The sequence below is a fragment of the Malurus melanocephalus genome, unplaced genomic scaffold (genome assembly GCF_030028575.1).
Source record: "Malurus melanocephalus ecotype Western Australia unplaced genomic scaffold, MMel_1.1 scaffold_122, whole genome shotgun sequence".
NCBI classification, from domain to species: Eukaryota; Metazoa; Chordata; class Aves; order Passeriformes; family Maluridae; genus Malurus; species Malurus melanocephalus.
In genome coordinates, this window is record NW_026623354.1 from 623,635 (window position 1) to 637,774 (window position 14,140).

At 39.4% G+C, this 14,140-nt stretch overlaps 1 protein-coding gene across 2 annotated transcripts in view; it reads right to left on the minus strand.

Moving 5' to 3' along the window:
- Positions 1 to 14,140, minus strand: part of ABLIM1 (actin binding LIM protein 1) — a 176,346-nt gene that overhangs the window by 118,789 nt on the left and 43,417 nt on the right. The window contains exon 1 of one of the 2 annotated variants that reach the window (XM_057370280.1): positions 12,211 to 12,367. The exons of the other annotated variant lie outside the window; for it this stretch is intronic. Coding sequence (XP_057226263.1) covers positions 12,211 to 12,250 — 40 coding nt within the window. The 5' untranslated portion in view covers positions 12,251 to 12,367. Of the gene's footprint in view, positions 1 to 12,210; positions 12,368 to 14,140 lie in introns of those variants that run through there. 2 annotated transcript variants of the gene reach the window in all.

A 14,140-nucleotide genomic window follows, 5' to 3' on the forward strand; every position in this document is an offset into this window, starting at 1 on the left:
AACCACCTGGGGTAATCACTGTGCTGCTCCCAGTAAGGCTTTTTTTCTAAATTAGAAGGTGAACAAACCTCTACCAACAGGCTTACTGAGAACAGGGAGAAACTGTAACTTAAKTCTTCCCTCAAAACTCAGAGCTCCAGTACTAACTCCTGATGGGGACAGGCTTGGAAGAGAAGACTGCTTTATTTACTGTTTCAAAGAGAAAATACCATCTCATAAATCCAGACTTTGATCGTTTATTATTGCACATTTCCTATGAGGTCAATTACTTTATATTTTCCAAGTAGTATGACTTTGCATTATCTTGAAAACAAGTGTGCAATCACAGTTCCCCTGAAACAGCCATACCCCTGGGTTTTCTAATCAATTGAGGACACAGTAGGACAAGCCAGAATAAATCTGTACTAATTTTAATGGGGTGATGCTAATGTATATTTGAGGAAGAGCTGGCTCAATAAATATAGTAACACCAGTTCTGCCTTAGAGTATCTTGTCTCAGATCAGAAATCCCATCAAATGCTGTGTTTAAAGCATTCCTCCTAGGAAATGAAGCTTTGCAGCAATTTTTCAATCTCTCCCACATTTATTTCTCAACCTACTAACCTGCACACCACAGCCCCTCAGTGGAAGAGACAGCTCTGAAAATCCAMAAGCTTCTACCACTGAGGGTGGATCTCCATTCAGTACCTAAAGCAGAGGGATGAATCATAGGAGATACAGAATGAGTCAACACAAGTTTCTCTCAGTCTAAGAGCATCATTTGCTGCTGGATCACTGGTGAAGGATGTTAACATCTGACAGCAGCAGTGCCAACCATCCAGGCCCCTGACACGTCATGGTGGACTTTGCCCTTTGAGGAAGGTGAGGCAAAGGCACACATTGCCCAGACATTAACTCTGCTGCAGTTAATCCTCAAAAAGCAGAGAGGTGAGCACTGCAGAAATTTCCAGCTGTGGCAGCATTTGCTAAAGCTCGGCTGCCTAAAACTCAGAAAAAAACTCTGTCCTTCAGTTCAGTTTGAACACACTGATTTAAGGTTGACTCTCCATTTTCTGCTGGGTGCATGCTGATTCTACCTCCAGCTCTGTTCACCAAGACAATCATTACACCAGCTCTCACTSGTGTAATGAGTGAGAACTAAACCAGTATGACCTGTATATCCACTACAGAAGCACTCAGCCTGTGACCACTGAAGAGTCTGATGTTGTATCAAACAGTGAAGTGCAATCCCGTGTCCTTACACCACCAAAACACACGGGACAGGTGGGGGATGATGGACCAGGATTTAGTGACCCTACCCATGTCACTGCAGAAACATTCTGCTTAATTAAAAATAAAAGCTTCCTTCTCCTGAGAGAGAYTTCCCCAAGGCTGCCCCTTTCTAGCTCTGGCTATTGCTGTCACTGCCTGAGAACTAATGTTACCAACACCAAGCAATATAATTTTTGGATAGTTTTTTTTTTTTTAATTTAAGTACAATATTTGGTCTTCAAAAGCCTCCACCCTGTTAGTATGTAATATAAGAGGACAAGCAGTAGATGTAAACAAACCAAGACCAGGAAGCATCACAGTGATTCCTGAGTCAAATGAAGGACTGTTTGGAGCTCATCCTTGTGCCTCAGACCGCCTTGTACAACACACTGTTCCTAAACACCAGGACTTAGCCTCAGTCTAAATCAAAAAGACAATGGTAATCTCCTACCACTTAGTTCAAGCATTCAACTAAGTGGAAAAGATTGGTTTTTAATATTCTTGCTGAAAAGAAAAGCAAAAGGCAGGAAACACAGGAGAACAACCCTGTCCTTACGCATCTTGAAAGAAAGTTCTCAGGAATCCAGGGTGCTCAACTCAGAACTAGCACTGAGGAAATGTTCACAGGATCTGCCAAGCAGCAAAACCTGTTTAAATCACTGCCAATTCAAAGCTGTGTCTAATCCAAGTAGTCAGTGCTGGGATCTCGAGCATTCACAGAGCACAGTGTGAGGTATGGGCACTTTCCAGACTGACAGTTTTCACAGGGGGCTGGCTGGATAGGAGATAGGAATTATGCAGAACAGCTACTTTAAATATTTTATCTCATTTCGAACTTTATAAATATTTTATTTATAAATATTTCCAGCCATCTCAAGACCAYTTTCTATTCAATCCCCTCTGAATTTACCACACCAATGGGCTGCCTGGATGATAAAAATGCATGCATGTTTCATATGCAACCAGGAACAGAAGCTTCTCTACTAATGCTCCAAGAAAAGAAATAACAAAAAAATTTGACCTCAATCCACCAATAAATTACGAAACAGAATAGCAAGAAGTGAATAATAGTAAAAATCAGACACCAAGGGCTAAATACATAGTAGAGGAAATACCAGAGAAACACTGAGGATTAGAATTGCCCTTCAGCAGAAATGTGTAGTGGACTAATGCTGTCTTAATTGCTTCTGCCATCAGTTAAACTTCTTGTAAATGCATTTCAGTGTGACTTTAGTCTTAYATTGAAAGCAACAAAAAGCCCAACCAGAAACCCAAGAAACTGAAGTCAACCACACTAGTTCAGCAAAACCTAGATGCAAAAATAACCAAAATAAAAATAGAGGAAACAAGGTAAAAAAAACCCTAATTTTTCCTTTTTTTCCCATCATACCACTTCAGAAGTTAACATACCTATTGCACAGATAGCCCCAAATACTGTTTCATGCATCTGTTCAAGACAACAGTATTATCAGGATTATCTCATSCATAAGGATTCTAATAATTGTCCTATATAAGGATCCTAATGTAATAATTTTCAAAGATATTGAGAGTAAAGAGGGAAAAAAAATGGCCTTCATCTAAATGAGCAAGCACTGCATCTACTTTTATCATGAAATACAGTTACCCAAGCAATAAAATAACTAAACCAGCAAATGATAGAAAAAAAATCCAACATTCTAGTTCACACAAACTTTACTTGTGGGAAAATTACTCCACACATGCAGCTTTTTCACTTTTGGCACCCACTATTTACTTACTCAAGACTGCAGGCTGACATACAAACACCCAACTTTTTAACTGGAAACTTGAGGAAATACTTCATCCACATAATGAAGATCAAAAAAAAAAAAACAAACCTCCACATGCACATCTTAATTTCTTTACCTAAGTGTCCAAAACAGGCAGTCATCTTCTGGGCATACTGACACAAACCCTTCACACCATAGGGTTCCTCACCCAGGACCTGCTCACTCATGGTTTCTGCAGGAGCTGCCTTTCTCTGCAAAGTCAACCAACTACTGCTTGTTTTAAGACTGATAAGACAACAGATCTTCCTCKTCCAATTTATATCCATTAATAATTCAGGTACTACATAAAATTTGCTGAGCTTTAAAAACCGGTAGTGCAAAGCTATTTTGTGGCTTTTGAAGTAATCATGTTTTAGTCCTTAAAAAGTATCTCAGCTATTATATTCCAGTAGTTTACAGAATGTRTTTTCAAATAGGAACAAAATCCATTCCCTTGCTGCACAAGAGGAAATAYTGTTGAGATTCTGCTCAGGTGAGTAAGACATTTTAAATGTTCCCCTCRCTCAAACCCAGAAACAGAATTACCACCACCAGTACTAAAATGTGTTGTTTTGTACTGTTTAGTGTTTTCAGCAATGACATGGACAGTGGGATCAASTGCACCCAATGAGGGTGGTGAAACACAGGAGGAGGTGGATGCCCCATCTTTGGATGCATTCAAGGCCAGCCCCATCAGGTTGGATGGGGCTCTGAGCAGCCTGACCTAGTGGAAGATGTCTCTGCTTACTGCAGGAGGGTTTGACTGCCTTTAATGGTTCCTTCCCACCCAAACCATTTTGTCATTCCATGACACTCCTGCAAGCAGACTACAAGAACACCAATAGTTCATCACAAACTACCACACACCATTCTCAGTGCAATACATCTTCTGGGGACTGAAAACCCCAAAAGAGCYCAGATACAAACACCCCTGTGTTTTCTGGTAACTTCCAGCACAGCACATTTCAGAAGAACTAAGGAGCCAGGAGCAACAGGAAAAGGGTATTTTCTCAGCTCACTCACTGGAGCCTGAGACCCATGTAATCTTGCTTTTATCCTGGCTGAGAAGAAAACACACAAGAGCTGACTCAGCAGWGCTGCTGCCAGACAGCTGCARTRGCCACACATACCTGTCCCTGCYCTGCTCATCTAAGAAAAACCAAACYACAAATCACACTGATGTCAATGACATCTGSTTAACAAATATTACAGAATGGTTTTGGCTGTACTCTCTTGACTCAGGTGATGGTGACCAATGAGGAATGGGTGCTCATCACAAGCAAATATGTTCCTTGTACACTGTACTTGTTTTCTGTCCATTCACTTAACACTTGCTGCTTCCTCACTGAGACCATATCCACTCATGAAAAAACATTTAGCAGAGCTGATATAAGTACTACTAAGCACTGGTACTACTAACTAGAAACTTCAAAGAGAGATCTATGCTAGTACATCTAGATGCAAATTTTATTCACAACAGATTGAAAAGCCTAGTTACTAATATTTAGCATTACTTCCTACCTATTAGTATTTAAAATTACTTCATAGGTACTAATATTTAATATTACTTCAACGGTTTATTTTCTAGAAAAGGGTAAGATATAGTTAAAAATAGCTATGGTGCTTCAGTATCTTTTATTGAAACAAAGACCATGAAGAACCTGCAGAGGTAGGAATTCTGCAGACCACAAGTTAGTTTACTGGTTTAAGCCCACACAAGGTTCTCTAAGGTAAGAGAGACGTATGGCAGAAGGAATAGAAAGACCACAAAGCCACAAGGATTTTCTGCACTGGCAAAAAAAAAAAGAAAAAAAAAAAGTGACTAACCGAAAAGGGCTAACTCAGGTTAAAGGGGTATCAAAGGTAAAAGGATTTGTGTTATAACTCAGCTGATTAAGGATGGGTGTCCCATACAGGCTTSTTATCAAACTACCATGTGACATTTTTTTTCCACTGCCATTATAATTGACCTTTAAGTAATGATTAGCCAAACTCCATCCCAAATGCCTCTTTCTCCAGCACACACATGCCATWGAAGAACTGCTAAAAAACCTGTCCAGTCCACGAAGTCTGTGAATGTCCATGTGAAAGGACAGTATCAAATTCAACTTTGAGTAGGGATTAGCTACATTGGAAACTAAAGAGTCAAACTTCTACTTCTTGAAAAACCGCCTGGGGAACTCTCGAGGTGGCACACTGAAAATCAGATCTGTTTTATACATCAACTGCAAGATCTGCATGCACAAGCCATTCTGTCAAAATAACTCGGAAATAAGAAAGCAAATGTTATTTTATGTATTGATTTCTTAGTATTCATTCCAAAACATACATGAAACATCACTTTGCCCTTCATTCTCCTGTTACAATTTGTAATTGAGAAAAAACRCAAGAGAAAACACAACTGCATTTCTATCTCCGACTTAACTAAGACCACACTGTGACAATTTCCTCTCCCAACTGATGACATTTGCAAAATCTTTCAGCTGAATTAAAGCATTGTGCTCAGCTTCCTGTTATCAACTATGTATGATAACTTCCATGGCACATGAGCCYTTGATAACAAAAGCCCAGCTTTGCAGTGCATTGTAACACTGGACAGGCAGCATGACAAGCTCTTGGGAATACTTTTCCTTTTGCTGCATGCTCAGAAATTGAATCTGACTCACTTCCCCAATCCCTAACAACCACCAAGTTTATCCTTCAGTGAAGCAGTGGGCAGAAAGATTAAACAAACAAAAATATCTAAACAATATGCTTGAGATTACATCTAATGATCTTTTTCTTGGACAAAGGAGAGCAACACCAGCTATCTACCTTCACTTGAAATTATTAGCTGGGCTTAAATAGTACAAAGAAAAACAGTACCTAGAAAAATCAATCACCAAATGAAATATTTAAATGTCATTAGGGGAAAAAGCCCTAATAATGTCAGTTAGTAAAGTACTGTCTACTACCTCTGGAGGCCTTAACATGGGATTTGAGAAATGTGCTGTCTCTGCACTCCCACAGACTTGCTGTTCATCCCTGAGCCATTCCCTTAATCTCTTTCATTGTATTTCCCCCTATCACTTTCCCCCTCACAAGGGATTTGTAACAATAGGTACATTAAAGACTGAAGTTTTCAGATTGTGTGATAATGGAAACTATAGAAGTACYACAGATAATAACACTAGCKACTAACTGGTCAGCATTACARAAAGGTCATGTAAAGCATAGCTGARTGCYTCTCCTTGATCTTCATTACATTCCAACTTCATTACCATATTTCTCAATGATTTTACAACAGCTTGCAGCCCTTATTTAAAACTCAAAGGACTCACTTTCTGCAGAAAAACACATTATCAAATAAGGCAGAGTTAATTCTGCACATCTTCTCTGATCTGAAAATTCCATTTTTAGTTATTGTCCCCCGAACAAGCAAAATCACTGTTGCTGTGGTTGCTGTRAGTAGAAGAGTTATCAGGTTATGACAAAAGGCCTGATTCAACCRAAGGCTATTTACCTTACTTTATCCATTCTAATGTTTATTTCAGAATAGTCATGGGAAAAAAAAACTCTGTTCTTATCTATTTTCAGACATAAAATAACAGTGTGTGCATTAATGGATCTGTCTACTGCATTATTAGAAGATGAGGTGGCTCAGCATTTTATTTCCTGGCAGCATGAGGCTAATCTATTGATCTACAATGTCAAGAACACTGCACTATGGATTCTTACAGCAAATCCAATGCTTTTTACTTACACATAGGAAAAAAAACCAAGTGTAAATGCGGACAACTGATGCAATTTCGTAGGCAGGATATAGTGGAAGCTATATAAATATAAAAATATAAAATAAATAMATATAAATAAATAAATATATAGCTAAATAAATATAAAAACTRCTGCACCCCCAAAGCTCTGTATGATTGAACAACTGACTCAACAACACAATCCAAGGGCTTGTCTGTCCCAAAGCTTATGAATAATCCCACGACTTCTGTGGGGCTGAGCTCTGTGCTTGAAGTCAAAGAGGTGCCTAAGCCACTCTAGGGAACAATTAGCCAAAAGGATCCTGGCAGAAGCTGGCAGTCCTTCAGATCTTTGGCAGGAAGCTTTTTTTCCTACTCCTCAGCAATGTTTAGGTGTCTTTTACTTAAACAGAGCAAAGACTTTCGAGATAAATGTAATTCCTTTAATCATAATCTCTTCTTTACTTTTCCTTTCTTGAACTTTGACATTTTTCTTCCAGCTGAGAGAAGAAACTGCTTGTARCATCCCCTTCACAATGAAGACTTCATAGTAACTAAGAGAGAAATATGTTGGGAAGCAAAGAGATCAAAGTTGAGACCTGTGTTCTTTCAATCTTCAATTTATTTCCTGTATCTTTGTAAAGASTGACGTGTTACAAGCATGACATCAAAGAAAGCACCACTCCTCTTGTTATGTATTGAAATAAACTGGATATCATTGTACTCTCTTCTGACATGTCACATACCTACACAAACATASATGGCAACTTTACTCAAGTGCTGAACAAAGAAGTGCACCAGAAAAAAAGTCACCTCTAAATCCCTGCAGGGCTTCCTGAACATCTTAGTTTAGCATTACCCTTTGTCTCCTAACACTGGGTCTCCTGCTRCAGATGTAGCACCAGCACACAAGGTTATAAGAATTAAATATTTCTCTTGCTGCACCCAACTCCCAGAATCTCCAGCATCACAGCCATTCTTGGAGCATGGTAAACCCTAAAAGGATAATTTTTGCAGTCACACTGACCTCTCACAGCATCAGTAAAGCTCTAAAAGCAATTCCTTCCTTGTACTATAAAGACTAATTTCAGCCCCTACCAGAGGGCAGTATAAACTGTTTGTCAATGTCCATCACAACTAAGAATAGGAGGCTCCCTTTCTATATAGTGGAAAGTATGGCACTGCTACAGGGTGCCAGAAATGACATCAGATCAGTTCATCCACTGCCAACATTCCTCATAAAAGCAGCTTTAAATATGCTGCGTTGGCTAACCTTTGTTTTCTAATTAAATAAATCCTACTGCACTGTTGAACCCTTCCTCTTGTGGTCAGCACTATCTTCTGGTTAAATCAGCTCTACACACACACAAATGATCAAGAGCCATGTTAAAAACCAAGAAACTGTCAGTTAAGCAAAATTATCACCCCATGAGCAGCTCACTTGGCTCCTCACACAGGGATCCCATTCTGTACAGGCAAAACTGAGACAAGGACACRTCTGAAAATACATTGATGGGACAGATGAAAGGCTTGGAATTTGTTTCCATTTATTAATGGCAGGAAATTACGTATAACATAGCATATGCCAACTAGAATTTGGGAAAGAGAGGTTTTGATCCCCTTGGTTATTCTATAGTTACACAAACAGTTTGCTTGCATTTTACTGATAGTTCAGTGGAATCTCCTCAAACAAGAGCTGTAATCTGGCACCACTGGGAAAAGCAGTCAGAAAAACACAGCAAACTTCCAGAGCTGACAGTACATTAAAAAGGAGAAACATGTTTGAAACATGTTCCTGATTTAACAGGTACAGCTGGGTTTGTTCTTTCCCAGTGCCACTCAACACAGGACAAGCCGTATCTTAGATATTTCCCTGACATGTACAACCTTGTGAAGTTGTGCCTGTCAAATCCTTTATTCAAAGATAGCACTAAATCAAGAGTCTTGATCTTGAAGTGGAAGTGGAGGGCAATCACAATCTTGCAAGCACAATTTTGAAAAAGGAGGTAGGACATAAGGTCTTAAAATAGTGGGGAACATCATTCCAGGGGTACCATAAACTCCTGGAATGGAGAATGAGTCAAATGTAGCACCTACAAAGAATTTAAGATYACTCTGTTGACTGCTTGACTGATACCATATTGTATTTGCAGCAATGATTTACAGCAGTATTTCTTCAGTAACAATTTCTTGATCTTATCCTTCCACTGCATGACCAAATGCCATATATTAAGGTGAGGGATTTTTAAGGTCTTGTGTGTCGTGGACTACCAAGAAAATTCATTTTTACAGCAGCCAAGCTTTAAACAAGTGTGGGATTTTAATTAATTTTAAATTAACTGTAACTAGAACATCATGTAAAGTCAAGATAGCCCAGGCCATCTTTGAGGGAGGATCTTCTGCTGCCTTTTCAGCCATCACCACTAAGTCTTTATACTTCCTGATATTACAGATACACTAAATATTGCATCCAGACAGTTACTTCATGAGATGCCTCATTCTTCAGTTTCTGTAGAATGTAAACAACTATTAATAGTACATACTAGGAGGGTGGTTGGTTTGGGTTTTTTAAGCGTAAACACTCCCTCAGCCTAGAGCAAAACTTAAGTTTCCTTTTATTTGTGTTGACGTTACCACTGTGGTATTTGTTTAATACACAGATTTACCACTGACACAAATCAATGACCAAAAAAAAAAATCCCTTTTCCATCCAGTTCAGCATCAGAATCTGGTATTAACACTCCCTAGACATCTTCAATTTTTTGGTCAGAATTTTGCCATGGTTTGATTGAGAAATAGTTCTGCAATTAAGAATAGCTAAGCAACAACAAAAATAATTTTAAAAAGTAGGCAAGCCAGCCAACCTGTCAGGTTGTGTGAATAAAAACTGAATGATGAACTTCTTCAAGCAGCACTAAGCAAAATTTTCAGATGAATCAGTTAAAACAGGTGCTGATCACAACAGTGTTTATCAGTAGAAAACCTTATGTTATAAACATATGTTGTGCTTATTTTCAGACTGAAACTAGTTGGCAGCTTCCAGTTATTTCCTTTTTAACTATGAATGAATTATAAGACAATGCATTATTTTGTAGTGGTTTTCTGATTATTGTTGAGTTTCTCCCTGAACATCCCAGCTTTCTTTGAAATCCAGATCCTCACAGTACTTTTCCTGGAGTCACTTAATTGATTCTGAACAAGTAAAAAATTTCAGTTCTCATGCTGGTTACTGAGTTACCATGAGAATGAGGTCAGGCCTTCCACCTCAAAATAGACAGCTGACAAAAAGAATGAGTGGATCATTTTTCTAGAATGAGAAAAACCAGCACGTGAAATGATTAAAAAGGGAAGTCAAACTAAAGAACCTGTTTTCATTACCCTCTTTAATGAAATGACAAGCAATTATCTCTCTATATATTARATTTCAAGACAGCTTGACTCCCCTACCAATGCTAGGGAAGAGAAAAGGCAAACACGTACAGAGCAGCAGGGAGCAGAATCACTTGTCTCCCCTGTGCTTTCTCAGAGTGGCAATCAGGAGTTTATCTCCTAGGACTCAGCAGGGAAAAGAGATTTCCATTCCCACCCAGGAGATCACCAGAACCAACCAAAGCAGAGGTATGAGCAAGACTCCCAGCTCCCAGCATATCTGGTCAGGAATGGAAATCCAGAGATTCAGCCCAACCTCACTGTAATGATTCCCCATGGCTCTAGGGGATCAAATATTCATTTGATTAAATTCACATAATGATATGGTGGTTTCCCACATCAYAGCARTATCATAGAAWCAGAGAAACATGGAATCRTTTAGGMTGGAAAAGCCCAGGATCATGGAGTCCAACTGTCAACTCAGCACTACCCATAGCCCATCTATGAATACACAGAAACAGCTGATTTTAACCAAATGCTCAATGCTAACCAAATCCATACTCTGCTGAGATGGCTCCATTTTCATGTAATAAATAAAAAATAGTATTTTAAAAACAAAAAAAGGAAGCAAAAAGGAATTCTGCACACCTAATGCAGCACCCTATCAGAGAAAGAACAGAAATAAAACTGCTATATCTACATCTTGGATGTTTGGCCTACAAAGAATAACTAGCAATGGAAAAAAACATATTTTTTTCTGTTATAAACAGTTGGTAAAAATCTTGAGTTGTGTTTTTCTGTTTGTTTGGGTTTTTTTAAGGTAAAGCAACATTTTTCCTAGAGAGGCGTGCACAGTTCTTTAATATGTYTACCTGTACATTTTTTAATCTCCTGACCCATAAAGGTAGATAACTGTTTTTAAGAGATGACTATTGGATTAGATAATGCAAAGAAGWAAACAGGACTTTACTTCTTCCATCTCTAACCCCTGAAATCAAATAGGCACCAAAATTATTTATCTGTCCAAACATAACAGAGAAAGCAAATACCCACACTAGAGTTACCAAGAAAGCTAAATACATATTTTTATAATTATGCCACCTTCCCTCACCCCACCTAAGACTGTGGTACAAAAAACCAAAAATGTTTACTAAGCAAACTAAGAGCTGCACRCCTCTTGGATGCAAAGAGTATTCACTTTGTATCACTCACCACCAAAACTGAGCTCAATGTGCTTTCGGTGTGCAGCACCCAAGTGCCTTGAGTCTCTTTGCAGGTTGCTACACGCTGGCACCCTGTGCTGCACAGTCATACCTGCAGCACCTCTGCCCCARGGAGAGGCACACAGGACAGCAGCAGGCACTGAACACCCAGCCCTGCTTGCTGTGCAGGGACAGCACAAGTGACAGGTGGCTGCAGCACAGACAGGAACTTGTAGGTGTGCTCAGTCAGTACCACACAGATTGCACAAGGCTTCCTCAGGTTAAATACCAAATAAATCTGCCCTCAAAAGCACCCTAACGCTCACGGGTTATCAGCTTTTCATTCAAAGCATTAATTACAAATACTCTGAACTCTTATGCCACCTGCCACTGCAGAACTCTAAAACCTCTGTTTGCAGAACTTGCCCCACAGCAACAGCATGCTGTCATCATCTTTACCTAGAAGGTAGAAAACTTCAAAAGACAGCAGTGAATTATCTCTTACAAAAATATAGAGCGAGTCAGAGCTGGATAAAAAGCCTGTTTAATTCCACTCTGCTCCCTATACTCAGATATTCATTCCAGAGGAGCAGCACATGGGTACATGCACACACCACAGTGCCAAGTAACAAAGTCCACTGTTCATAAAACACACCAGGCTGGGGAGGTTTTTAACTATTCAKCTAGTAAAGAAAAACAAACTGAAATACAGAAACCGCTTTTCTTATGAGAAAGATCCCAATTTCAGTCTAACAGAAGTTCCTCAGCCTGATTTCCCTCWGTAAATCCAAGAASCAATGTCCTGTGGATGGCTTAACCTGTCATTTATCATTAGAGATTTACACAGCAGAGCAACAGTCCAGGACAAACCTTTGCCGTTTGCGGAGCTCTGATGTATTTCTAGTTCCATTTGTGCTCCCAGGCAGTATTGTTCCTGCACCTCAAAAGCTACAGCCTCCCAGAGGAYGGATGGCAAGCTGGTGGAACAAGTGAAAGCCTTCAGAGGTGGCTCACTCTGTGGCTCCACTCCCACTATTTCCTGGGTTGAACAGTATGAAAGGGAGTGGCCCAAGCTGAATAGGTGTGTCTGTGTTCCCAAACAGTTTAAAGGAAGAGTAAGTATTTTCCTCTAGATATTATTCCATTACTAATCAAGACCTTGGCATGCTGTATTTCTAATAGAGACGTCTTAATGTACTGACCACCTCAAAGCAGCTGGTATTATTGATAACCTCCTTTTTCATACAAAAGGATCCTAACCTGCTGCCTTAAAGGTTGACTGCAAACTGAATTGATTTTGTCCTGAGACTGTTTTCTGTCTGTTTGACTCTGCATCTCATCTCCACTCCACYGCTGCTGTTTTATGCTGTTTTAGGCTATATTGCACCTAAGCAAAGAAGGAAGAGCATTCTAAAGAGTGAAACAAACACCATTATGCATTTTCACACACACTTTGAGCAGGGAAAGCTCAAGTCCCAGGCATCTTCCCTCTTCCCTGTTCCCACAAGAGCCCTCCCGGACAGAGGCAATCAGGCTGACTGTAAGTGCAGACTTCCAGGCATTTCCTTCTACGCAGTTGCACATACCCAGAGACAAACTGTTCCTTGAGCAGCTGAATTAATGAATCTTTTTGTTCTGATTGATTTGCGTCCAACATCCTCAACACCCATCGGGTTTGCCCTACCTCCTTGTAACATCCTCTTGGCAATACCATTCCCAGAATTACTTCCAGTTCCTTTCCATTTGTCTGCTTTCCCAGTTCCTTTCCATGCCCATTAAATCATCCATATAACCCTTAAGCTGTCTTCTTTCACTGCTTCACATTCTTCAGTTTCTGCTCACACCTTCTGAACTGCACATTCTCTTCTTTCACTCTCTTTTTCCCTTGTACCCACACAGGTACTGGATAGTACCTTTTAAGTTCTGTTTTCCCGGAAGAAGGAGAAAGGAAAGGCAGAAAGAGAAATTGTCTAACCCCTTATCCTAGGAAAAGTGATTAAAAAGCAGCCAAACACAAGGTGCAGAAGCTGACAACTTGCAACCTGAAGCCTTCTCTAGAACACACTTACTTGTCCTCTATAGATTATTATGGACTGAGAGATGCTGCTGAAACAAGAATCCTATTTTATCACTCAGATTTCACTTTAGATGATGAAAACTATCGCTTCTGCTCTAAACATGAATGACAAAATGCCAGAAACATACAAAAACTTCTGGGTTCTTGTTGGGAACTGCTAAATACGACCAAATTTTGGCCAAGCACTTTTATTTCCTCTTTTAAACACTAAGTCCTGAGTTTCCTGGACTCCTGACTTCATTTTTCCCACAATGAATTGTCATTTTCTCAGCCAGCTTGTTAAAAATATACAGTCATTCAGATGCACAGACAAATGTAAACACAGGCACAAAACCTGGTCTCTCTACCTTTATTCTCAGCCTGACATTGTTCTCCTGTGGTTTTATACATTTTATTTGCTGCCAAATTAAGTGGAGGGCAGGACAGGGTGTTTACTCCACTTGGACTTTAACATGCCTGACTGAAAATGAATAGCTCATCAGAAACACTGCTTTCTTTCCATCCCCATTCTTCTTTTTAATAATCAAAGCACTCCACACTTTAATTACCATTACTAATCCTCTGACGTGGCAAGTAGATACAATTATTCCTGTTCTACAGACAAAAAATTAAACTACTATATTMCCAAGAAGTGTTGACCACTAGAATTTATTTATGTTATTTACTCTGCTCCTAGATACAACTGCATCTTGTGTTTCAATCCCAGATAAAATGGTGAAAAGG